The 27,660-nt window shown below is 50.3% G+C and overlaps 1 protein-coding gene and 1 pseudogene across 1 annotated transcript in view; one reads left to right on the forward strand and one right to left on the reverse strand.

The window, feature by feature from the left end:
• Nucleotides 1–14,142, reverse strand: part of GALNT2 (polypeptide N-acetylgalactosaminyltransferase 2) — a 179,193-nt gene extending 165,051 nt beyond the window's left edge. Inside the window, exon 1 of the mRNA XM_030839531.2 lies at nt 13,922–14,142. Within this exon, the coding sequence (XP_030695391.1) occupies nt 13,922–14,047 (126 nt within the window). The 5' untranslated portion in view covers nt 14,048–14,142. The remainder of the gene's footprint in view (nt 1–13,921) is intronic.
• Nucleotides 14,143–17,898: 3,756 nt separating this feature from the next.
• LOC132593629 (actin-related protein 2/3 complex subunit 1A pseudogene) lies at nt 17,899–19,280 on the forward strand (annotated as a pseudogene).
• The last annotated feature ends 8,380 nt before the right edge of the window (nt 19,281–27,660 follow it).

Below are 27,660 nucleotides of genomic sequence, written 5' to 3' on the forward strand. Positions count from 1 at the left end.
ATCGTCCCCACCAACTCACTCATGTCCATCAACCCCCTTCTCACAGACAAAGACACGAAGGGTCACAGGCAGCAATTGCATCCGGGTCTGACGTCACAGCCGGGCCCCTTGGATTATCGTAACCAAACGCCAGGTTTTCATGTGGATTTCTCTCCTTGAAATCATCACACAGTGTATCTACTAACCTGCAATCTAGTTCTAAGTTGTCTTAATCAGGGCCATCAGAGAAATCCCATGAACAGTGATCTAACTGACAGAACTAGTCCAAGGCCCTCACAGGGGTGCTTTGCGGTGTTGCCACGATTATTAATTTGTCTTCCACTTGTCACTCACCTACGGTTTCAAAAGCAAGTCAGAAACTGAACACATGAAACTAAAAGAATATTTACTGATTAAAACCTTGTGGGAAAGTTTCCAAATAACATGCCGTATTCAGATAATAACAGCTCAAGATACAGAAAGCAACCAATCGCCAATTAGTTTTTAAAAATTAATTACACAGCCACATAGCGAAAAACCACGTCCCGGAACAATTTTCAAAGACAAGAGACTAAGGGGTAAAACTGGGAAACAATGTCCTGGGGGCAGGCGGGGGGCATCGAGAGGGTTCTGGCCTGCAGCTTCCTGTCTCTCCCTCCAGAGACCTGGGGTCCACTTGGCATTCAGCCACCCTCTCTGGGGCTCGGTTTCCTCACCAGAGGGGCAAAGGCTGCAGGCCCCCTGGCCTCACCCTCGTTCCAGGGCAAAAGCCCCGGACAAGGTCCACAGAGGTGGAGGCGCTTCCTGGGAAAGGAGGCTCTTGGCTCAAACGCGGCCAAGGAGGGCTGGCTCAGTGGGCCCAGATGCCCTGGGCTGGTGATGCCAACCAGAGGATGGCCCAGCCAGCCGGGGCACCAGCCCCTCCTGCCCTGACGCCAGGAGACTTCACATCCACACTTACGCCGTGGGTACCAGGCCCTGCTCTGATTTATTCCCCGTTGAAAAAAGTGAGGAGACGGGTACATGAGGGAACCGAGGCGCAGACGGCTTGAGTAACTTGCCTGAGTTTACAGAGCCAAATAGAGAAGGCAAATTCAAACCCAGGCGGTGGCCCCTGGGCGACGCATCCTGTGGGCCCCTTCGGCCTCATCGCCTGAGCCAGCCACCCACCCGGCAGCGTCGCCCTGGGCTTTTCCTGGCAGATCCCTGCACCGGAGCCAGAAGCCAGCGGACGGTCTCCGAACGCCCGGCGTGGGGGCGCTGAGCTGCCCCTCTGCACCCGGGGGCGCCTAGGGCATCGGACTCACCGCGCAGGCAGCCCCCCCTCCCGGCAGAAACCTCAGCTAAACTCTCCGAGGAGCAGGAAAGCTTGACTTTCAAACACCCCTCGTGCAGCGGGAAGGAGCGTTAGGTCATCAGGAATCAGGAATTCCCTCTGGGACAAGATGCCACCCCATCCTCTCCACTGGGGACCGAGAAAAACGCTTTCAACTAAAAATTATACCTCAAGTACAAACACTTACAGCCACGTTGGATTCACTCCCCAGGGATGGGCTACTTCACCTACATTCCTTTTCTTTTGAAAACAAAAGAGTCACATCTTGATGCAGACTGGCCTGGGGCCTTGCAACTCACCAAGCATAGACAGAGGATGTGTCTCAGCAGCCCTCTGCACAGGGGGCTCCTCGTGAGGCCTCATCTGCCTCTGGGGGGCCCATTTGGGTGGCCCTTCCTGCCACCCAGCCTCAGACCCACAGCTCAGACCACCCAAGAACAGCTCGGGCTGGATCCTGACATCAGCACTTTGCAATATAAAGGTTAAGGAGTGATCACCGGCCCAGGTAATCAGCACCTTCCAGGCTGAAGTGGCAGCTCTGCAACAGCAAGAGAGAAACCTGCCATTCGTAAGCTGATGGTGACTCAGGACTGCAGTTCTGAGACCAGGATGGCCGCAGCCGGACTTTCTCCAGGGCCGAAGGCAGTTTGGGGAACGTTAACATTCCAGCCCGGTTAACTCACTTTGTTATACAGCAGAAACGAACACATCATTGTAAAGCAATTATACTCCAATAAAGATGTTAAAAAACACATTCCAGCCCCAGCCCTGCTACCACATGACCGGTGGAGCAAGTTAAGAACCTCGGGGTCCACAGGACACTGCAGTGTGAGTGCAGAGGGCCGGGAGGAGAGGTGAATAAGCAGCAGCTCCCATCGGGTGTCTCGGGGATGGCGCTGGTGTAAATTTGCAGCACCAGGAATTTAAACCTTACAGAAAACGTGCAGCACCGTATATCTGTCGAAAGCCTCTTGTTTACAAACACAATGTAAACTACGAGGATTTCACATTAATATCCTGTTGGGGAAACAGAAAGGAATAATATATATTTATTACAGGTCTCCCACTGTGGCTTCCCAAAGCATCCCCAGCCCGAATGGGTCCCGTATGACAGCAGGCAAACTGCCTGCGACGTGTGAATGTACAGGCGTGTGTGTTCTGCCCTCCGGACGCCTGTCACATGAGATGCGGTCGGCAATGTAATAAAACGCCCACACCAAACGCTGCTGTGCGACAGGGTCTCCGCGCCACTGAGAGGTCTGGTCAAGAGTAAGCAATCCGACGAACTACCTAAATTGCTGCTCTACCATCAAAAGGTTCACGAGAAGTAGCAATTTCCAAAGAACTTCGGTAATTCTTAGAGAAGAAACAGTACCAAATGTAAGAATATTTTCCTGGTGATACAGCCGACAATTCAGGATCTTAGGTCACCTCTGAAGTATCCTTTTAAAAGAATCATCGCTGGATATTCCTAAATTACAGAAGGTATCGAGGCTGGTGTATGTTTTTACTGACTGTGACATTTTGATTTATGAGAAATATATATTTGGTCATTCAGATGTAACCAAATATATATTTGTCATATGTGTTTTTGGTCCTTCTCCCCGATTCTGGCTCGCAGCTCCCAAAACCCTTGGAATTTCCTGAACAGTAAGAGCCACAGGAGCATCTTTTGTTCTACTTGGTCTCTTGTCCTCGGAGCCACAAAGGTGACACGGGTGTCTTGTTATTCACCAGCCCCTTTCCACCACTACTGGGCTTATGTCAATGAGGTTTTTGGAAGCACCTGCGGATGGGGGCTCGTTGCCAGGGGAACCAAACGTAAACAGAGGGGTGCAACTTTCAGTCCCACCCCCTGATTTCCTGGGAGGAGAGGGGCTGGAGGTTGACTCAATCACCAATGGCCTATGACTTGATTAATCATGCCTATGGAGTGAAGCCTCTGTAAACACTCAAAAGGACGGGTTCAGAGAGCTTCCAGGTTGGGGAACCAGAACACGTCCATGTGCCACCATGCTGGACCCCAAGCACCACGAGGTACCTCAAGCTGCTGTATGTCTCTTCATCTGACTGTTAATCTGTATCCTTGAATATCCTTTGTAACAATTCAGAAATCTAGTAAATAAACTGGTTTCCTGAGTTCTCTGAGCCACGCTAGCAAACTAATCGAACCCAAGGAGGGGTTGATGGGAACCTCTGATTGATAGCCTGTTGGTCAGAAGCAGAGGTGACCACTGGCCCTTGCGAAGGGCATCTGAAGGGGCGGGGGAGGGCGGGGGGGCAGTCCTGTAGGACTGAGACCTTAACCTGTGGGAACTGATGTATCTCTGGGTGGATAGTGTCAGAACTGGCTTGAACTGCAGGACACTCAGCTAGTGTCTGAGCACTGACTGGTTGTGTAGGGGAAGCCTCCAGCCCCACCACACACACACACACACACACACACACACACACTGGAAATTGGGAGTAGAAACCTTTCACTGACCATATTACAAAGCTTTAAATTTACTTTTTTAAAAAATACTAGTTTTCTGCTGCTTTGCTAATTTAAGCTACATACATCTATAAACTTTTTTAGCTTTTTAAATAAAATTTTCTAAGTAGGCAAAAATAAAATAGCATGATGAACTCCAGATGCCCATCAGTCATTCAACAAACACACTCGGCCAATCCTGTTCCCTCATAATTCTCCCACAGGCTCGGCGTCACTGCGTCATCCATAAATACTTCAGTCTGTATCTATTGGGTTGGTCAAAAAGTTCACCTGGGTTTTCCCATACCATCTTACAGAAAAACCTGAAGAAACTTTTTGCCCAAGCAATACAAAAGATAAGGATTTTCAAAAACATAAGCATAAGGCCATTACTGCCACTAAATAAAATTAATAACAATGTCTTAAATTTCATCTATTATCCAGTCCCTAGTCAACTTACCCCTAATTATTATTTTTTTAGATCTTTCTCTAGTTGGTTTGGTCAGTGAATGTGAGCTCCTTAAAGGGTGACGGAGCACCGTGTTCACTTCTGCAGATCCTAGCACTCAGGAGGGTAACTTGTAGCCAGAAAATGCTTAAAAACCTTTCGACACGGGTTCACAGTCATCAGCTGCTAATCTCTCAACAATAAAAACCAGGAAGTCCTTCTGCTTACATGGATTGGGAGTGAACAGATGCGAATGTACACATTTTGATGAGGCTACCATTTCCCTTTATCAAGGCCAGGGGGCCTGGAGCTGGGATCTCAGAGAGGGAAGTAACTGACACTTGAGAAAAAGAAAGACCCTAACTCACGAATTCTAAGATGCACTTTTTCTTCACAGTTTGACATGCAATTGGGGTGCAGCTCGTGACACCTTCTGATGCCGTGGCCAGGTCTGGGCCGTGACGCACCGTCATGACCAGCACTACCTCAAACACAAAACATGCCAGCAGCAGAGTCTGTGGGATGCATGTTGGTGCCTTGGAAGAAAATCCCAGACAGCAAATCAAGTGGGACAGAAGTGGACGGTGAACTGGGGAGCTGGGCAAAATTCCCAGAAGAGTCAAAAGGTGGCCAACTCTATCAAATGCCAAGTGATGGTGAGAGCCCAGAACCCAGGGCTCGTAGGAAATGCTGCATCCACCAAAGAGCTTGGTGGCACAGGGGAAGGAAGACTTTGTCTCAGGAAAACAGGCACTAATATCTCTGAGGCAAAAAGCAGACACTCGAAAATTTTAAGGAACACGCTACCCGATGTATTTCACCTATATTTTCCTTTTTATCTGTGCACAAGAGGGATAAATGGAAAAATCGATGTCTAATTAAGTCTAAAAGAGCTCTTTAAATAAGTAGAAAGTAAAAACACTGATAAGAAACCACTGCGTCACAGTTCAACAGTGTTTTTTCTTTCCTAGGGGTACATAAAATGATGGTTTCACAAATAATGGCATCTTAGGTTTGACGAAAAAGGGTATATTCCAGACACAGGGGGACGTCAGTGATCATCCAAAGAGAGACAGGAAGAAAAACAGGTGCGTCACTTACTGCATAGAGGAACTGGGGCGGGGGTGGGGGGAGGGCGGAGGGAAAGGAGGTAGGGGACAAGCCTCCAAGGTCACAGAGCAAGCGTCTCAGTCAATGGGGAAGCCCTCGAGGCAAGAAGGACCAGGGCGATGACTCGAAGGCTGCCACGGGCCAGCCGGTTCCGCATCCAGGACAGTCACACGCAGCCCCCCACACGAGAGTCAGTGTTAATTTACGGGCGTCGCTGAAACACAGGCCTTTACTGTGCATCAGCGTCTACGCTCCCGCAGGGTGACTCGTGGGAAGGGTGTCCCCCTTCTGGAGCAGGACCCTTTCAGGAAGAGATGTGCTCCCTTTCTGGGCCGGCCCCTGAAGCGGAGACGAAGAGACCTCGAAGGGCTCCCGAGTCTGAGGCCTTTAAAAGGACCTCTTCTCTGCAGCCACATCCACGTTCTCGTTTCTGATCCAGAAACACGCTGGACGCACGGCACACACCACACCCCAATAAGGCATCTGATGGCCCCTCACAAACGCCGGTGGCTACTATGAAAAGCAGCTGGATGTTTGCCCTTGAGAAACAGGAGGACCTGCGATTTCCTGCCGTCCCACTCCCTCAAGGGGCCGTGGGCAACGAAGTCACACGTCCATTTTATTTCCCACAAACATCACAAATCGCAGTGCTTCACCACGACCCGTTGCCGAGAACAACCTCTCCAGAGCCCAGGGACCGGGCAGGCCCCTGACCTCCGGTTTCCTGCAGATGAGAAACCCACAAGTCCCATCACCACAGCAACTCGCCGAGACGCCATCCTAGTGGGGACCAGCAGGACTTCTCATTAAATGGTGTTGTGTGTGGAAAGCACCCTGCACACGAGCCATGTGACTGAACGGCGTGCCTGACGGTGAACGGGGTACGGAGGCTCGCCCAGTCCAGCCCGGCCCTGCAGAGATCAGCTCAGAAATCACACCACGCGACCGTTCCACAAGCACACTCCACAAAGTGAAGCGGCAAATTAACCTGCGGCACCTAAAGCAGTCCCGGGCCCCAGGTGGGGGCGGGTGGCCTGGGGGTGTGCGTCCCGCGTTATGAACCAGGATGAGAACGCTCCTCGCCCAGGACTCCATGCGGGGCAAGAATGTAAGACCCCACGTTGCCACAGGATGGAGGAAACTCCACCACTGGGAGACCAGAGGCGATAGACTCCCGGAAAGAAAAGTGGCTCATTTATTTAGCAAAGGAAACCAAGGAACACAGAGAGCACCCAACAGGCTGGACGCCCTGAAGCCGGGGGCTGCACCCGGACAGATTGAGCCAGGGACTCACCTGCTCTGGGTCTCGGCTGCAACCTGCTCAAGCCACCCCTCCCCACGGCGCCCATGGGCCCTGCACTCACTGTAACCTTCCCCTCCCCTGCTCCTGACCCCTCCCGCTGCCCCCACTCAGCCCCTTCTCACACTACGTCACTTACTACCTATGGTGCTCAGTCCAGCTGCGCCCAGGGGGAAAGCTCCCCAGGGGCCGAGAGTCTGTCTCCGTTCTATTCACTGCTGCACCCCAAACACCAAGCAGTGCCTGGCACATAGTAGGTGCTCAATAATACTCATTGAAAGAACACGTGAAAGGGACCCCAGCCTGTTTGCATGTCTGCTCCTGCCAGGGGGCAGCTGAGGACTTCAGGACAGGCAGACACCTGAGGACAAGAACACGTGAGACCTTCCACAGAGCACAGGGTTAGAACGGAGAAAGGACCCTCCCATGAGAGGATGACTGTGGGCGCATCTGCTCCAGAACGCCTTCCAGGAATGTCCCGCCACCATCAGCAGGACACGGGCACTGCCGGCGCACGGAAGGGGCACAGGAAGCCTGGGAAGCCAGAGCGAGCCCCCCCCCCGGCCGCCCAGACCACCCTGGGGGTGCCACCCACTAGCTCTGCAACCTTGGGAAAGTGACTGAACCTTTCTGTGCTTCAGCCTTCGTCAGTAAACTGGGAGGAATAGAAGGACCGTGATGTGGAGTCGATGAATTAGTATCTGTAAAGTATTAGGACCACGCCTGGCACATAGTGGAGGTTAATAGTGTGTTTATTAAGTGGAAACCCTTTCCAAGGGGTCCACCCCAGACCACACAGAGAGGCAGTCCAGCTCCAGGAAGACAGCAGAAAACAAAAAGAAATCACACTTAACACTGACTATGGCAGTGCTTCTTAAGTGAGGGCGACCCTGTCCGCTGGGGATACCCGGCAATGCCTGCAGACGATGTCGGTGGCTGCCACTGAGGCGGGTGGTACCCCTAGCATCCGGTGGAAGCTACTAACTGGCCACAGCGCACGGGGCAGCACCTCCGGCCCCCAAAACAAACATTACCCGGCGCAAAGTGTCAACCGTGTGGAGGTTGAGAGGCCCTGAGCTGGAGTGACCGCTGCCCCCCCAACACCCTCGTCCCTGCCAAAACGCTGGTCATGATTTGGGCTCTGGGAATTCAGCGACTCTATCTCCAGCCGTCCAGGCCATTCCTCCTCCCAAGGAGTCAGCAGGCAGGACCAGGTGGCCAGCAGGAGGGGCCTGGGGGGCCGGGGCGGGCAGCCCAAGGGCAGGCTGAGCCACGGGTGACCAGGCAGCCCCCGTAAGAGCCGTAGCAAGGGCCACAGGACTCCCAAAGCCGAGGAAAGCTATGAAAATGGAAGGCCCGGAGTGAGATTCAATGTGACCATGTCTGGTTTTTTCAAATCCAGCCACGATGAATCACTGCCGTCTTCGCCTCAGCACGCTAAGAAGTTCAATCCGTGCACAATGACACATGCTTCCCGGGCCTACGACACCGGTCACGACTGAGTGCAGAAATGCCAAGTGCCTCAGCCTGCCCCGCGGGAGGCAGATAGATGCCAGCAGGGGCCCAGACCCGCCCGCCGCGGGCAAGGGACGCAGGGGGGGCGGTGCCCCCCGGGGAGCACTCGTCGGCTCCTCGAGCCTATGGGGGAGGCTCTCCCGACTGGACAGATAAACAGGAACCTCCACACTGGGGGTTCACCCTTAAGCTCAAGCACGTGGCCAAAGGTCAGAGCGTCCTCAGAGCAGTTAGAAAGCAAGGTCAAGTTCTACTGCGAGGGCAGGAGTGTCCACGGGAGGCTTGCACCAGTGCACTCAGCGCAACGCTCCACGGAGAAGGGCTCCTCGCCAGGCCCGGCCTGCACCAGATGCCACCTGGGAGGTCTGCCTGTGGAAGCGCCAGGAGGTCCTCCCGAAGAAACCGCACCGTAGGGCAGCGCGGAGGCAAGGGCCCAAGACCACAGCACTGGAACGAGGGTCCCCGGCGGCAACACAGAGGCAAAGGTGGCCTCGAGGGGGAGGCCACCTTTCGGGTCACGCCAGTGAGACCAGGCCAACACCTGCTTTGATTCGAGCAGCATCTCTACAGAAGCCGCGCTCAGCGTGTCTAAGCACCACTGTGGCACGGGCACGGAGGCCAGGTCCAGGAGGCCCTGCAGTGGGGACGGAGACCATGGAGCGGGGGTCCCAAGGGAAGACGAACAGGGCAGCTGGGGGCGGGGGGTCCCCAGAGAGTGGTGTTTATTTAACATCCGTACGGAAGGCTCTCACTGTGGCATGTGTACGGCGTGCCTGTGGGTGTGTTTCCACCTGGACATCCGCCCAGCTTGTCTGTCTCAGCATCACCCACACAAGCAGAGCTTCCAGGAGAGGGTCCACGAGGAGGAAAGTGGGAGAACCGAAAGGGGGCGTGGGCTCGGCCAGGTCTGGCTGTTGTCTCACCCCATGATTTCTGCTGGGCCAGCGAGGAGACTTCACAGATTTCTCCCAGGAACACCCTGCCTCTTCCGGGATCTCGGCCAGAACCTGGGCAGTCAGCTCCTGTGCGCTCCGGGTCTCTGCCCCAGGCAGCCTCACCACGCCCCTCCTTCCACTAAGCCAGCAGCCGCTGGATCTGCTGGAAGTTAGGCAGCGGGGCACTGCCCGCTTTGAAACTCACACCTTCCCGAAGTGCCTTCTCTCTCCCCAAAGATCTCAGAAACACGAATGGCAGGAACGAGAAATTATACACATGAAACTACATGTGTATGTATGTATCTCCCCGCTCACCATCCCATTGTTTTTCTGGCCTTCTCTCAAATACCTCTTCCTCTGATCCAAACAGGGGACCCACCACTCGCCAGAAGTTAGGGTGGGGAGAGTCACAGGGGGCCTGAAGCCTCCTCACACCACTAACAGCCCCCTGGGTGCCCCGGACTCCACCCCGAGGTCTGCCGCAGCCCAGGCAAGCTGGCCCCCTTGGTGCTGGGGGCAGGAGGCGGCAGGCTGTTCCTCACTCTCACCAGAGGGCTGGGGGAAGAGCCCATCACTTGTGCACCGTCAGTCACAGCCGGCTTCCACCATGTGTGAGCCCCGGAGACAGCATGGCATCACTCCAGAAGAGCGAAACTTTTATTTTCTTTAAAGAATAGTTTCTCACAGAGGGACGTTTGTCAGCTTCTCTGGCTCTGCGGTGGTTTTCCCCCAATACTGCACTCCCGACCTCAACTTCAAACTCTCCTTTCAACTGGAATTTTTTTAACTGACTCTAGCTGGCCGGGTGCGGCCTGGGTCCCCCTTCCCAACCGCCACCCCCAGCAGACACATTCACAGATCTGCTGATGCCCACGAAAGCGCATGGGTGACGAGAGCCACCTCCTCTCCCACCAGAAGGGGCAAGGCTGCGGGCAGAGGGCGACTGGGTGCCCAGAGCCTGGAGGGAGTGGGCGGCAGGCCGGCCTCCCGACCGCGGGAGCCCCACTCAGGGACGTGACCAGCAACACCCATGGTTCACACGGCCACCAAACGACGGTGTGTCCTGCACCCACTTTCCTGCTGGCTGTCCGCTGACGGGAACCCCGCTCTGACACCACGGCTGGGGACAAGAGAGCCGGCAAGACGTCCGGGTCACTTCCCAAAAAGGCAGTCCTTGATGTGAGTCGGGGTCACGCTGCCAGCCCAAATGAACCAACCAAATCGATGTGGGAAGAATGGATGAGGGATTTAAAAAAAACTCCAGAGATCAAGAAGAAGACAGTTAAGCGTCACAGTTCACTCCATCTTCAAGCAGATATTCAGGCTTTCTTCCTTCCCCCCAGCCCTCCAAACAGCACCTATTCTGCGCCTACTGTTTGCCAGCACCTCCTAGTGGCAGCTGGTCTTTGGCTACCAGAACTATCCCCACTATAAAGATGAGGAAACTGAGGCTCAGAGAGGTTCGGTAAATTAGTAAAGGTCACTCAGCAGGAAGGAGCAGAAAGCTAGTCGTAATGTCGATAAATGTATCCACACCATTCCCCGTAAGTGTCCACCGCCCAGCTCATAAAACACCCGTGCTTCCCTGTGGTCAGCAGAAGTAAGAACCAACAAGTCAGCTTGGCATCCGAGGCCCTCTATGATTTAGTCCCAAACTCCTCCAACTGTATCCTCCACGCGTACCCGCTCCAGCCAAGCGAGGCCCTCCACCGCCCCAAGAAGAGGCCCAGCCCGCTCTCCCAGAAGGCCTCCTCCAGGTCTTACCCAAAGGCCTCCAGCATCCACTCATCGAGGAAGGGCAGGGGAGTAACCGGGTCCTGGCCGTGCCCCTCGGGAATGCTCTCCCTGCCTCCCAAGGGCGTGCGGTGGGAGCACAGACAAGGGGTCCTGGCGTCACACACTCTCTCTCGGGAGAGACCATGCTTCCCATACTGGAAAACCCTTCCCTCTCCAACCTGAAGAGCCACACTTCACCCAGAGGCAGGTTTATTTCGACAGAAATCTCTTCCTCTCTCTGCAGCTCCATCCACTGCCAACATACCAAGGCCCCGGGGAGACTGAACATGATTAAAATTTTAAAGCATTTAAGGATGCTCAAAGGAAAGGCATCCTTGAAGTGCAAATCATCAATTTAGGGGAAAGAGTGAAATACGGGGGAGGGAAGGCTCTCTGCCAATGTAAATAAAATATAATTCCAAACAATATTATGCATAAAATGATTGACCGCACACCCGGAACTTCAGCGCTGAGTCCCGAGCAGGGCAGCGCCTGCCCCTGTTGAGTTTATGAAACCTGCGGCGTGAGGGGAGTGGGCTCTCTAAGTTTCGCCAAACGGAGAATAAAGAACCATCCTGAGGGGAGTAATCTAACAGGCAGGGTAATTTAACAGCGGCAACCCCGGCCAGGTGCTGAAGCAGCAGAAACTCCAGTCAGGCTCCCATCAGACAATCCCCCAAAGCCTAATACCGAAGCCTGGTGCCCTGTGAAAAGACTCAGGGCGAAGAGAAACTGGCTAAATATGGACTTAGACCCTTGACTTGAACGGTATGAAACGAGAGAAGAAATGTAAGTCCACTTACACCTAAAAAACGACAGCTAGTATTCAAATTCTGCCTTCACACGCATGCTACCGTATCTTTTTTATGTCCATACTTTACAAGCTAGGAAATCTAGATATTTCCTTTTATCACGAGGACGAACTAAATTTGAAGAGACTTTCTGGTCTCTGAATCCATGGAAACAACTCAGGAGGAAGAAAGACTAGGCGGCTTTATACTCTAGATTAGGAAATTCAGGACAGCAGGTTCTACCGACCCCCTCCGGAGACAGTCTCAGGGCGGTTCCTTTAATACCAGGGGCAACACTACGTTAACGAGTCTCCTCCAGTTTCAAAAGCTATTGCATGTACACACCCCTTCCCCAACTGACAAATCACCAATCCACGTATAATTGTTCATTTCGCACACTTTTTTCTACGAGGTTTCTGTACCTTCCTACTGCCACCAGGCCACAAGGAGTTCTCGGATTTTTTTTTTAACTAAGGATCAAATGGAAGACCCCTCAAGAACCATCCACCAGCTGAAGCCCACCAGGGAGAAGCCAACCTCTCCAGATGCTAATGCCACCCTGTTGCTGTTTCCGGATGCTAATGCCACCCTGTTGCTGTTTCCAATCACATGTGCTAATGAGAGCAGCAGACCAAGGAAAGGCAACACTAAGCATGGCTTATGTATTCGGTTTTCTTTCACATGAAAGGCAGGAAGCTCTGCCAGGTCTCACCAGCACACCAGGCTACGTGGACCTGCGAAGGCACAGTTTACTGGGAAGCAAAGCTTTTGAAATAATTCCAGTTTAACACGGCCACGGTTTTCAAAGGGCTGCACTGCTTCCGCTGGGCGCACTGCTCTTTACCATTCAAGGATGAACGGAGACTTCATGCATGTGAACAACAGTTCCCTGGATTAAAATAGGGAAAAAAACAGGGCTAACAGCACATGTCAGCTCAGAAATAAGCTAGGCCAATTCTGCACACGGAAAGACTTTTCATTTCTGCCCCTCTAGATAAAGCAAGCCTACGAAATTTACCATGAAACTAACACCTTCAGCTAAGCATGAATGAAAGGAGGAAGGAAGGAAGGAAACCTCTGAAGCAGCTGAACCTCAGCCTTGACGTTTATGGTCTGATTTTAGGGCTAAAGTCTTTTCATCCAGTTACTCTGGCTTGCTTGTTCCAGGACACCATTCCCTGGTTCCTGCCCAACCCACGGTCCACCTCCATTAACTCAGAATTTCCTGGGTTTGCGGTGACACCAAATGTCACAGCAGAGGGGTTACACCGTGTGGAGGCCGCTTTCAAAGCCTGGTTGCCACCAAACCCCACGAACACCGCTGGCGGCAAGTGCACGACCCAGAGCCCCGCTCTCCCAGCGGGATCGCAGGGCCCCGGCGCCCTGGGCGCTCCATTTCCTCCCTAGGGCGCCCGGCCGTCCAGAGCGGCTCACGCGGTCCCCACGGCCCACCCCCTCGGCCCCTGGAGCCCGCCGGGACACACACAGCAGAGGGACCACCCCGCGGAACGGGGGCGTGGGGCTGGAACAGGCGGGCGCCGGGGGCCGCGCGGGAGGGCCGGCCGAGTCGGGCGCGGGGGCCGGGAGGGGACGGTCTCGGGGTGTGGGTGGGTGGCCGACCTCGTCCGGGGCGCAGGGGCGCGGGGGCCCTCCGCCTGCATCACCGGGGAGGTCCGTTCCGTCGAGCGCGGGGCTGGCGGCGCCCCCGTCCCCAGAGGTACCGAGCCGAGACCCAGAACTGCCCCCTCCCCGCGAGGCGGCGACAAGGGGGAGGGGGCATTGCGGCGGCTGGTATCAAAGGGCTGAAAAGAAACTTGGACTCCTGTCTCCCCAGGTACGTGACACGTCGCAAAGGCGGCCGCCTCTCGCCCTCCCCCCCCACCCGCTTTTGTGCTTCCCAACATCCCCACCCCTAAATGTCCCACCGCAGAGGACCGGGCTCCCGGCAGCCGGACGAAACTCAACTCAAATTACGTGGAGCGGAGAGCTGGGGCGGGGGGCGACAAGAGGCGTCGGCGGCCCCAGTCCCGGGGGCTGCGCCGGGTCTCCCTCTCCCGAACCAGGCGAGCGCAGAGGGGCCGGGGGCGCCCCCAGCCTCGGGGACACGGCCGAGAGACCCGGGGCGGGTGGCCGGAGCGGAGGTCCGGGCGGAGAAGGGCAGGAGGGACCAGGAACCCCCCTCGGTGCCCCGCGGCGCGGCCGGGGCGCGTGGGCGCCGGGGGTTCCGGGGCCGGGCCGCGGGCGGGCGCCCCACTCACCTTCCTGCCGGCGCCGCCGCCCGCGCCCGCGGCCAGCGCGGAGCCGCCCCCCGAGTACATGTAGTAGGCGATGCCCAGCACCCACAGGAAGGCGAAGCACAGGAGCATCCGCGAGCGCCGCCGCATCCTCCCGACTCGGCCGCCGGCCGCGGCCGCTGCTCGCGAGTCTGCCTGGGGCCGCGGCGGGCGCGGGCCGGGGAGGAGCGGAGGAAGGGGAAGGGCGCGGCGGCTCCTCCTCCGGCGCGGCTGGCGGCGAGGGCGGTGCGCGCCCGGCGCCCGAGCTCCGCCCCGGCCGGGAGCGCCGCGCCGCGCCCGAGCAGGAAGCGGCGGCCGCGGAGGCAGCGAGGGGGTCAGGGAGCAAAGGGCGACCAATCGGCGGCGGCTGCGGGGGCCCGGCGCGGGCGGAGGAGGGGATTACCGCGTCTCCACCGCGGCGGCGCGCCGGCCCCGCGGGGAGGGCCTCCGCCGGCCGCCGCCCCGCCAGCCCCGTGAGTGACAGGTGGCCGCCGGGCGCCCGCGGGGCGCGCGCACATGTGCGCACACCCGCGGGCGCCCGCACCAGGGACCCCGGTCGCTGTTGCCGCGCGCTGCCCGGCCGGGAGCGCCACTTCCGCGGTCCTCGGTCTTTGGGACCACCCCAGCCCCCTGGCAGGCTCGCTCTTATTGGCCCACCGACCTGAGTTTTTTGGTGCAAATCCCCCTCCGGGACCCGACTTGGCTGCCGCTCGCTGCAGTTTTCTTACTAATCTTGCAGCAAAACATCCCTGGTGGGGATGGATCCCCAGGTGTCCATTTTATTTATTTATTTAGGCAGAGGTGGCGGCCTGGAGGTAGAAACCGAGAGGTGATTTTTCAGGGGAGCGTGTTTCCAGGGATGTACGGAGTGCTGAATAGCAGGGTTTTCTTTTTTGTTTTTAAGTAAACACGAAATGAGGAAGAAGGAAGGCAATATATATTTTTAAATTGTTTTCTTTGTGACTGGTTGCTGTATTAAAAGAAGAAAGAAGAGGCAGCACACGAAACAGCTTTAAAGATGCAGGAAGACAGACCTGTCTTGTAACAGAATCTGTGTAACCTTGACGATGCCCTTGTAACAGCAAAGTTTCCAGTGTTCCTAGGGAAGAAAGAAATGTTACTTAGCGCTTGATATTTTAAAAGGGATTCCGGAAGCTGACCAGTCCAGGGGACAGAAGCAGCTGCCTGCATCTGAATCTCTACTCACATCCTCAATAAAACACAAGCACAAACAAACAAGCCTTCCGCTCTACTAGGAGAGCAAATGCCACGAGCTGAACTTCAAATTACTTCTTCAGTAGAAGAAAGAAAATACCTCAAATTCCAACAGAGCTCCCTCCACTGTTGCCAAGGACTTAAGTGAAACCCAGGCTTAAATCCTTCTATGAAGAGAAAGTCCAACACCAAGGACTAAATACTGAACACAGGTTGGATACTTGAGTGGAAAAGAGAAGAGGTTTGAAAGAGAATGGGACAGGAGGTGGCAGCCTTGAAGAAGCCTTGCTTCTGGGAAAAGTCAGATAAATAGAGAAAGGGCAATGCCCTTCGGAGTTCTTGTGGTGAAGGAAAAGTGAGAATTATAGATCCGCAGAAATAAAAGACAACCAATCCCTCCCTCAGTGTGGTTATCTATTAAAAAGTGCACTTCAGTATACAGTGAGAAGAGGACATTCTTGAACTATGAACCCCATGTCAAAATGTCTAGTAGCACTAAAACATCAAAATAGCTGCATATAAAGCTACTGCAAAAAGGAAAAAAATACATTTCTTATGATGAGAAGATGAATCATAACATTTCACCTGATGAAAATCCCATCAATAAAACGACAAAGCAGAGGAAAATTGTAAGACCTTATGTCAAACTCTCAAGCTGAACAAAGTATCATATAAATGGATACACCCCCCCCACATACACACACACACAGAATCAGAAATTCAAAACCTGAGAATATATTAGGCAAAAATTAGGAAAAAATACAGCAGGAGTTGATAAGATTCAGGATAGAAATGGAAAATAAAGACAAAACTATCCCAGAAACAAAGAAGAATTACAAGACGCCCAAGGGAGAATATATCAAATACAGATATGTAAAAGGACACTGAAGAATGGCAAGAAAATATTCAAGAAGTTGAAAATAAAATAAAGAAAGGAGTAAAAAGCTTTCAGAGATAGGTGGTTGAAATGAAAGCCAGGAAAGAAGAACCAAAATACATGTCACTGGAGTCTCTAAAGTAGAAACACCAAACAGTGAAGCAAAATTAATATTAACACTGTCATCCCAGATGTAACATACGGCATGATGACGATAGTTACCACTGCTGTATGGTGCTTTTGAAGGTTGTTAACAAAGTGCGCCCTAAGAGTTCTCATTACCGGGAAAAGAATATTTTTTCTTTCTTTCCTTTTTTTATATCTAAATGAGATGATGAATATTAACTAAACATTGTGATATTCATTTCACAATATATGTTAGTCAAGTCATTATGCTGTGCACAGTGCTATATGTCAATCATATCTCAATAAAACTAGGGGGGAAACTATAATCCCAGAAAATAAGCCAGAAATAAGAGAAAATTTAAATTATATATTGAAAGTACCTTCCATGTACCTTGGAAAACTGAGTGGAATAATCAACTCCAAAACATGTTTTAGTAAAACTATTAGATTTTAAAGGCAAAAAGAGCAAATTACTTATAAAAATATTGAGGCTGGCAACATACAGAGCAACGCAACAGTGGAGCAGTATTTACAAGACACTAAGGAAAGAAAGTACCAGCCAAGGATTTTTGTGTCCAGCCTTTAAGGATCAAAGCTATAGACAAACAGATGAGGACTGAGTACAGAAATTTAGAGAGCATCCTATGCCTTTCCTGGGGAATGAGCTTCCCCCAAACAAGAGCTAACTGAGGAAACCGCCAAGTGACGGATGGGAAGACTAGTAGATACACATACTTTCTAATCAAATAGAACAGGTGCAACTGAAAAAAACTGAAGGAGAAGGGAGAGCGAAAAGGGGAAACATAATCATGTAACTGACCGTTAAATAGGTCATAGTTACTAATCAAATGACACCATGTAAAATGGACAGGCCAGATGTTAAAGTGTTAAGAAAAAAGAAAAGAATTAATGTAAAAATATAAAAACTTAACCACTAAAGCAAAACATAAATATTGGAAACCCTGTTCCAAAACCCTAAAAGAAAAAAAATATTAAATAGCAAAGAATACACACCAAGTGGTGAAAGAAACACAGTAAGTATACCACAATGCATGCAGTAATTATAACAGAAAATAACAGGACAGAGTGGAGACCAAACCATACCAGTATATGCATTTACAAATGCACTTCATTTGCCTGTTAAAAGATTTTCAAATTTGGTCATAAAGGAGAAGCCAACTCTAAAAGAGCAGAAGCTGCGATCCTGGTATCAAACAAAGTAGGACAGGCTAAAGAGCATCCGAGGTGAAGAAGGACGATTTATGGCCAAAGCTTCAACTCCATTGTGCATGGCAGTGGGTCTGAAGCACTGTAGTTTGTAAATCTGAAGTCAGAAGAAAGGCTGGAAGTGACGTGGGGAAGCGTAAGGACAAAGAAACTGCAAGAATAAAGTAGACCTCATGACAGCCACTAAAATCCATGAGGGCAAACTGGAACCTACCTCCAACATCGATAATGCAAAAAACAAAACAAACGCCACAATGAGATATCTCCAGTAGCATGGCTATTCTTTTTAAAAAAGCGAAAATGAAAACGAAAAACCAGAATATAGCAAATATTGAAAAGGATGTGGTCCTCGGTTTTCTGCCCAAGCCCGCAGGAGCCTGTTCACGTTGATTGACCAGAATCCGGGAATTTAACACTCCGAGCCCATCCGGATGGCCCCGACCCCCAGCTCTCTGTCCTTTGAAAACACGAAGAATAATGTCCCTGCATCAATTTTTGCTAGAGCCAATCACCTGTCATGCCTGGAACAGGGATCGTACCCATTGCCCTTAGCCCCAATAACCATGAAATCCACATCTATGAGAAGAACGGGAGGCAGTGGGTGAAAACTCATGAACTCAAGGAGCACAACAGACACATCACAGGTATCGACTGGGCTCCCAAGAGTGACCGCATCGTCACTTGCGGGGTTGACCGCAATGCCTACGTCTGGGGTCAGGAGGATGGTGTCTGGAAGCCGACCCTGGTGATTCTGAGAATTAACTGTGCGGCCACTTTTGTCAAGTGGTCCCCGCTAGAGAACAAATTTGCTATGGGCAGCGGAGCACAACTCATTTCTGTTTGTTACTCTGAGTCCGAGAATGACCGGTGGGTTAGCAAGCACATTAAAAAACCCATTCGCTCCACGGTCCTCAGCTTGGATTGGATCCCAACAACGTCTTGCTGGCAGCAGGATCCTGTGATTTCAAATGCAGAGTGTTTTCTGCCTACATTCAAGAAGTGGATGAGAAGCCAGCCAGTACGTCCTGGGGCAGCAAGGTGCCTTTTGGTCATCTGATGTCAGAGTTTGGTGGCAGTGGCCCTGGCGGCTGGGTGCGCAAGGTCAGCTTCTCCGCCAGCGGGAGCCCCCTGGCCTGGGTCAGCCAAGACGGCCCCGTGTCCGTTGCCGATGCCTCAAAAAGCATGCAGGTCTCAACTCTGAAGACAGAGTTCCTGCCCCTCCTGAGTGTGTCCTTCATCTCGGAGGACAGCGTCCTGGCTGCTGGCCATGACTGCTGCCCCATGCTCTTTAGCTGCGCCGACCGCGGCTGCTTGACCTTTGTCTCCAAGCTAGACATCCCGAAACAGAGCATCCAGCGCAACGTGTCAGCCACGGAGCGCTTCTGCAACATGGACAAGCGGGCCACGACCGAGGACCGCAACCCGGCCCTGGAGATGCTGCACCAGGACGGTATCACTCAGATGTCTATTTATGAGGTAGACAGGCAAGATTGTCGCAAATTTTGCACTGCTGGCATCGATGGAGCCATGACCTTTTGGGATTTCAAGACCTTAGAGTCTTCTATCCAGGGCGAGCCTCCCAGATCCAGCATGAGGACGGACAGGCTGCGCCGGGCAGCTCCGCCATTCGCATCCTGGGGAGGAGAGCCAGCCGCCAGGAAACACTGAAGACACATATGGCGCAAACCTTGTTCTGTGTTTTGTTTGAGAATAATTGGTGAAAGTATCGGTTTTTTAAAAGCAGCAGTGATTTGGGTTTTTTTTTTTTTGTTTTTTTTGTTTTGCTATTTCATTCCATTCTTGACCAAAGCTTCTCTTTAAGTAGTATATTATGGAAAAGTGTCACACTAGCTTAAAGGAAGGGGTGGGGGAAGTATGTAAACTGTCTGCTAAAAAATTAGATGAAAATACTGACTGTGAAAAAAAAAAGAGGAAAAGGATGTGGAGCAATTGGAACCCTTGTGTGTTGCTGGTGGGAAGGCAAAATGGTACAGCTGCTGTGGAAAACACTTTGGCTGTGCCTTAAAAACTTAAACCTAGAATTACCATATGATTCAGCAATGCCACTCTGGGTACCTACCTAAAAGAAGTGAGAGCAAGGACTTGAACATGTGCTCCCATGTTCATGGCACCGTTATCCACAAGAGCCAAAACATGCAAGCAGCCCGGTGTCCATCAACAAATGAATGGATCAGTGAAATGTGACATACAATGGAATATTATTCAACTTTAAAAAGAAAGGAAATTTAAAAAACAAACATGGTTCTGATGCACCTAGGGGCAGGACAGGAATACAGACGCAGACGTAGAGAATGGACTTGAGGACAAGGGGAGGGGGAAGGGCAAGCTGGGACGAAGTGAGAGAGTGGCATGGATGTATATACACTACCAAATGTAAGATAGATAGCTAGTGGGAAGCAGCCGCATAGCACAGGGAAATCAGCTCAGTGCTTTGTGACCACCTAGAGGGGTGGGATAGGGAGGGTGGGAGGGAGACATGAGAGGGAGGGGATATGAGGATATATGTATACATATAGCTGATTCACTTTGTTATACAGCAGAAACTAATACAACATTGTAAAGCAATTATACTCCAATAAAGATGTTAAAAAAAAAAGTAATGCATGCCATTAGAAGAGCTCAATGGCCACACACCCCTTTAGAAGACAAGTTGCCTTTGTTTAAAATGCTCTGATTTTTTATTAACAGCTTCATTGAGATATAATTGATTCATTTTAAGTGTAACGTTCAGTGATTTTTAGTACATTAACAGGATTGTGCAAACATCACCAAAATCTGTTTTTAAGCATTTCTAACCTTCCAAAAAAGAAACCTTGTGCCCTTTTATAGTGACTCCCTCTTCCTGCCCCTAGCCCCACATAATGAGAGACCTACTTTCTGTCTTTACAGGTTTTATGATCAATTCTTCATGAATAATTTGTGACTGGAACTATGTTTTCAGTTAAATTCAAGTTTGGATTCTGTTTTTCAAAGCTTTATAATTAAATAATTTTTAATGTCTAAAAAAAGACAGGAAAGGAAATTCTGACGTAAGTTATAACATGATACTAAGTGAAATAAGCCAGGCATAAAAGGACAAAAAGTATGAGCCCACTTACATGAAGTACCTAGAGGAGTCAAATTCACAGACAGAAAGTAGAAGAGTGGTTGCCAGGGGCGGGAGGGAGGAAGGGGGAGTGATTGTTTAATTGGTACAGAGTTCCAGTTTGGGGAGATGACGAAGTTCTGGAGATAGACTCTGGTGCAGAACTATGTGAGTATGCTTAAAGTCCCTGAAATGTACACTTAACAATGATTCAGGGACTTCCCTGGTGGCACAGTGGTTAAGAATCTGCCTGCCAATGCAGGGGGCATGGGTTCGAGCCCTGGTCCAGGAAGATCCCACACACCACAGAGCAACTAAGCCTGTGCACCACAACTACTGAACCTGTGCTCTAGAGCTCGCAAGCCACAGCCACTGAGCCCACGTGCCACAATTACTGAAGCCCAAATGCCCAGAGCCCATGCTCCGCAATAAGATAAGCCACCACAATGAGAAGCCTGCGCACCGCAACGAAGAGTAGCCCTGGCTCGCTGAAACTAGATAAAGCGCGTGCACAGCAACAAAGACCAAGGCAGCCAAAAATAAATAAATTAATTAATTTTTAAAAAATGATTCAAATGGTAAATTTTATGTTATGTATATTTTACCACAATAAAACGACATGACAAATTGGAAGAAATTGTTTCCACACCTATCATAGATAAAGGGGTAAGGTTATATCACTAATATATAAAGAAGTTAAACACTGAGATGGGCAAAACACATAAACAGACAATTCACAGTAAAGATCTTAAGAGTTCATAAATATGTGAAAAGAGGTTAAACTTTACTCATAAAAGAGTTGCAAATTAAAACTACAGAGGTACTGGTTATCCCCCCCAACAAACTGGCAAAAATTTGAAAACTTGACCAGATACTGTATTGGGAGGGGTATAAAAAAGACTAAGGAAGACTTTTGTGAACAGATATGGAGTGATTTCGAGGATATATTATTAAATATGAAATGAAATATTAAATGCAAAGTGCAATAGCTTATATATTGCGTGCTACTTTTTGTGTAAGAAAGAAGGGAAAATAAGAAAACATACAAATATCTGTTTATTTGGGCAACACACACACCAATGATAAACCAGAAAACAATGAAATGAGTTACCTGTAAGGAGTGGTAGGAAGAGGCAGAAGGGACAGGAGGACTGACACCTGTCACCTTTCTTCTAGGCTTGACTTCTGAAAACATGTTAATGTCCTACATATTCGAAAGTAAAGTAAGGGCTTCCCTGGTGGCGCAGTGGTTGGGAGTCCTCCTGCCGATGCAGAGGACTCGGGTTCGTGCCCCGGTCCGGGAGGATCCCACATGCCGCGGAGCAGCTGGGCCCGTGAGCCATGGCTGCTGAGCCTGCGCGTCCGGAGCCTGTGCTCCGCAGTGGGGGAGGCCACAGCAGTGAGAGGCCCGCGCACCGCAAAGAAGAGTAGCCCCCGCGTGCCGCAACTAGAGAAAGCCCGCACGCAGCCCAAAGGAAAGGGGGAGGGGCTGGTTAAAAGGTCACAGGAGCCAGCTTGAAGGGCACCCATTGGCTAAATCTAGGACATATATGTGTCACAATAAATATTGAATAAAATAGAAATCTATGAGTACATGCTGATAATTAATAGATAAATAAATAGAGGAGATGGGAGGGCTCTTTCTTTCAGTAGAATGCCAACTGATAAAGGTGAAGGGAAGGTGAAGATGAAAATCATTGTTTTGCAACCATCATAGTAATGATTGGAGAAGACTCATCAATAGATTCTAAAGTGTGTGTGTGTGTGTGTGTGTGTGTGTGTGTGTGTGTGTGGCAGGGCTTGCAGGGGAGGAACAGGGGAGTGTGATGAGAGGGAGGACATTTACAAGGTCTGCAAATGTCTTTCATCAGAATACTTGTTAGTTACAGAGGGAAACCAGTACAGTAGAGAGACTGGGCAGCACCCTGGCCAGGTGATCAAATGACTCACTCATGAGGGTCAGGTGGACATCCTGTGTCTGCAGAAATACCCTGAGAAGGACACGACACACTATTTGGTATTCTGGCCAAGGATACATAACTTGAATCTCATAGCGAATAAATACTGAAAAAAAAAACCCAAAATTGAAGAACAGTCTGTAAAATAATTGGCTTGTGTTCTTCAGAAATGTCACTATGATGCAAGACAAGGAAAGGGTTAGGAGCTGCTCCAGACTAGTGGACCTAAGGAGACGGGATAACTGCATGAGTACGTGATGCCCTACAAGGGGCTGAAAACGTGACGAGGACAATTTACAAAAGTGGATGAGACCAGTGCGCGTTCCAAGGTCATGTCTAGCAGTTCCTCCACCCTTAGTGAGGTCTGAGGCAGCTTCTTCACTTTGTGTTTGACCAACGCTGCCAACCCTTTCAGTAGTGAGAGGCTAAGCTGGGGCTGGAAAGATCATAATATATATCTTCTTTGCGTTCCTGTGTTACACTAGTATCTTTCAAATGCTGTTTCTTTCACTAGAATGTCTCTTTAGGTTCACAATCCAAGTTTATAAATGACATGGATGACATATTTGTGTTTATCAGGTTTAAGCGTAAGAGTTTAGGTACTGTGTAGTACGATGTGAAAAATCCTCGCATCCTTTTGGGCTTCTGGAATGAGATAATATGGCTTTGGAACAGGAATTTTCTTGGAAATGTGAAAGAATGCTGTGGTTTTAAAATGGATGAAAACAAAGTAAAGTTTAGTCAAATCTTGGTTTGTCTTATTCACCTTTGTCTTTCTCTTTGTAAAATTCAAAGATATACACCTAGACGTCCTTAGCTTATTCAAGAATGCCGACAAAATTAAGTTACCAAAAAAACACAAAAAACCCAAAAGTGGATGAGAAATGCAGAATAGGTGATAGCACAGCTCAATGCTATAGCACGTGCCAGCTCACGTAGAGGGTTACGTATTCTGGTTGTGATAGCTGTAACAGGATTACATCGGAGACTCTTGTTCTTAGGAAATAGGAACTGAAGTATCAAAGGTTAAAGTGACATGATAAACACGAGCCACCCTCAGTGTATTTCTTGAGTGTATGATACAGCAGGAACAGCGCTTACTCAGAGCAACACATCAGTGCGGCAGAGGTACTTCTGCAGCCTTTCATCGTCCCAGTTGTTATTGGTAGAGATGTCAGGAGCCCTGTACAATTTGCTGGTATATTGTGTCTTTACGCAACAAGAACCTTTTTTGTCATCTGATTGTTCAATTTTCCTTTTTCTAACATATTTTAATGGGAGGAAAATAAGGAGAGAAATTAGGAGAGAAAAGAAAAACAAACTTTTAACTGCTTAAATAGGACTAAAATATTATACACTGAAATTGGATAATCTGAACTCTTTCTCCCGCAAAATTTGAAGTGTGTTTATACAGAGGCTATTGTAAAAAGAAGATACTAAAGAGTGCTGCCTGGGTCCTCCCATGAGCTGGCTTTAATGCGAGGGGACACTTTGAAGTACAACAGTCCCACCCACGGCGAGTCGAGGACTGCTGTCCCTCCCATACCCAGTGGATACATACACTGACCACCTGCTATAATCTTCCCAGAAATTTCCTGACTTGAATTGAGACTGAGAAATAATTCATCGATGTCATTTAGGTTAAAGAATTCAATTGCCCTGGAGATGTAAACATTAACGACCTGCTTACTACACGCCAGGCGTTGTTCCAAGTGCTGTTCGTGTATTACTTTCCGTGATTATTATTAATCTTCACAACAGCCTGATGAAATAAACACTATTATTATTCCAGTTTTATCGTGCGGCCCAGCGCTGTTGTATTACGTGCCCAAGCCAGCTCAGCGTGCAGGAGAGTCTTTGGGGAAATTGAGGACCTTTTGGGTTTGGGTCTGGGCGCTGGTTACCGGATGTGCTGAGTTTGTGAAAAAGTCCAATGGACTGGACACCTATGACAGATGCACTTGCTATATGCAAGTTATGCTTTAGTAACATAATCAGAAAGGATGAGGAATCACTGCCTCCCTTTCAGTCTCTGTAACACGTCAGTGAAACTCAGCCTCGCTCATCAGCCTCCGTCCAGAACCCTGGCAGCTTCGCCGCCCCCGTCACCACTTCCTGTCCTCAACAGCCATCACAGCCCACCCTCCGGGAGCAGAGCATCCCGGAAGCGTCCACACGGCCTCCTCGTCCCACGTTAGGGGAACATCAAGCCATGGGAAGGCTACACGCCTCATCCCTGTTCTTCATTCTGGATCGTTCTGCCGGGAGTCACCCCAGCCTCTCCTGGTCCAGCCTAGAGCTGGGGAGTCAGCACAATGGCCCCTTTCGTTCCAGATGGCTCTTCCCCCACTGAGTGCCTGGGACAAGGAGAACATCGCCACGACAGCCCTGTTGTCAGCCCGGGGTGTTCTTCTCGCCCGCCTCCCGCCCATGTGAATCCTCTCACCCAGGGCTCCCAGAAAACCCGTCCCGGGGGTGGCGATGCCACCAGCGCTCCCCGCAGTGCCGTCTCTGCTGGCGCGTGTGCAGGGCGGGCTGCCCGTGGCTAGAGCGAGCCCGAGAGCTGCCGAGCAAGCACTGCGGGCCTTGCCCTGGCCACGCTCCGCAGAGCTGGCGAGTTGTTGTGCACTCTTGTGTTGCACATCCTGAGCGGGGGCTTGGGGGAGAACCTTCTGGTGGCCAGCAGCTATACTCCCCTAACCTCAGAAGCACTCTTCCCCCTCCTCCCCTCCAGCCCACGGTTGCTGCCCTCCTTTACGACGGGCTTCTTCCCAGGAGGGCTCGGTTCCTGGGGTACCTGAACCCCTGGCACACTTGCCCTAGCGGTCCCCTGCATACACCTGGGGTCTGGGTGAATAGACCTCCAACTGGACTCCAACTGGACTCCTACTGCATCTTTGATAAAGTGCTTTCACAGGCACATGTCACTGAATCCTCATGAGATATTACTCTGCTCATCTTGGAGGACCACCTGAGGCTCAGAGAATTCAGGTAAGTTTTCCAAATCGTCCATGCAACTACGACCTAGCAGGGCCAAGTGCAGAACCAGGTCGTTCACTCTAAGCTCACAGCAACGCCCCCTCCCTGCTTCAGCTGCAGAGTCCCAAGACTGGAACGTGTGCATGGTGTGCTGGGAAAGTCTCTCATTTATTTATAGTTTATACACCACTCACATCCGAAGATAATTGGAATCATCTTACAAAACCCACAAACACATACACGTAAGATGTAGAGAGAAGTGTTGTGTGGGCAGACCGTGTCATGGGGGTTTTCCATCCCCCCTCTCCCCCCGCCAGACTTCTAATCCTGGAGAGCTTTGTAAAAATAAGATGTCCTGAGATTCCCACCCCACACCTACCAAATCAGAATTGGCAAGAGGGGAGCTGGCTCGTTTACAGTGTTTAAATTCTGCAAGGCAAGTAGGTAAAGGACACTCGTAACAGATTGAAGAGAGAGCGAGGTCGTACACTTACAGCTGTAGGGCTCAGAGCCTGCGACAGCCATGTGGGATCCGGGCAGCCCCCAGTGGCCCAAAACAACACTCCTGCTCGTACTTGAGGATGGACATGGCCTGTTCCAGAAACAACCCGTCCTTTGGGCTTGACTAACCCGTTATCACCCCAGAACCAGAGACTGCAATGAACTATAGGTCTTTCCCACCCCTGTGAAATCTGGTGAATTTGTAGGGAACAGTGAGTAGAATTCAATTTTGGAAAACAAAGTCATTGTGTAATCAAAAGGCAAATGTCTCCAATTGAAGAATAAATGAAGGGATATTAGATTATATTTTGAAATGGTTATTACTTTTTAGCTCTGATAATGCCGTTGTAGTTATGTCGACAAATGTTCTAATTCTTAGCAGATGCAGGCTGAAGTACTTAAGGGGTGAAGTGTCGTGATGTCTGCACCTTTCTGCCTTTTTTTAAAAATAAATTTATTTATGCAACTTACTTTCAAATGACCCAGCGAAGAAGTATTTGTAAACATATAGAGTTATAAACATATAGAGAGAAAACAAATATGGAAACATGTTCATTGTTGAATCCAGGTAGAGAGCATAATGGGGTTACTATCCTATTCTTTCAACGTTGTTTATTTAAAAATGTTCAAACTGAAAACTCGGGAGAAAAAAAGAATAAAGAAAAAAGAAGGGAAATCTGAAGAATAATTGCAGTGAAAATAATCACAATTTTTCCTTAAATAAAAAAAGAAGAAAAAAACTCACACGTTGCAGCCAGACAGAAACATCCGGCTGTCTGTCAATCAGTTACTCAACACTTGTTTATCACAGGTCTGTGCTGGGTTTAGAACTTCTCTAAAGAGTGAAAGGGAACCAAAAATGTACACTATGGGGTTCCTGTTCTCGAGCTGCTAAGGATTAAACTCAGCTCCACAGCATTTTTTTGCTCTGGATCTAATTCCTTCGGAGGTTCACACGAAGCACCTAAATTATCCATACCTCTGTTAGCAAAGATGTTTCATCCCCAAGAAGAATGCCTTTTTAGAAACTTCTTAACCAGGAAGAGAAATACTCCAGGATGTCCCAGAATGTCAGAAAAGAGAGGTTATACTAAAGTAATTCTCGAATCGGATCCCAAGTGAGGCCAAAGGTGCTGGACACGTGCCGTGGGGCGTCTAGAGGTCCCAGGACGGAGGTGAGGGCAGAGCTGGGCCAACGTTAAGGCGGAAGGAGCAGAAGAAAGGTTTGACTTCTGTAGGGGTGAGGGACGGGGTAGTCCTGGAGAGAAGAGGGCCAGAGGGAGAGGCCTAACGAGCCTGCAGGCTGCTGATTCGGCTGGTGGTGGGGGCGGCCACAGCTGGTCTGGGAATCAGCTCACCCCCAGCCCTGTCAGGCCAGCTACAGGATCAGGTGAACAGGCCTAGGGGTCATTTCTGGGGGTATTTTTGCTTAAAGAGGTACAGGAAGGGAGAACATTTCTCCCCCAAGAAGATAATTCCTGAGCATTTCATTGAGTAATGGGGGGTAAAGGGTTCAAAGTATAAACTCCCACTGAGCTGAGTCACCCATTCTGCAAAGACTTTTGTGACTATGCACTTTCTGCCAAGCTCTATTCTAGATTACTGGGAACATGGATGAAGAACACAGAGAAAAGTCTCTGCCTTCAGAAAAATCTCATACCTTCTAGTGTAGTGTGTACAAGGCAGAGGAAATGGGTTTCAATTCATCACCAAACAGAAAGGGCAGCCCCCCGGG

Source organism: Globicephala melas, chromosome 16 (assembly GCF_963455315.2).
Source record: "Globicephala melas chromosome 16, mGloMel1.2, whole genome shotgun sequence".
NCBI lineage: Eukaryota > Metazoa > Chordata > Mammalia > Artiodactyla > Delphinidae > Globicephala > Globicephala melas.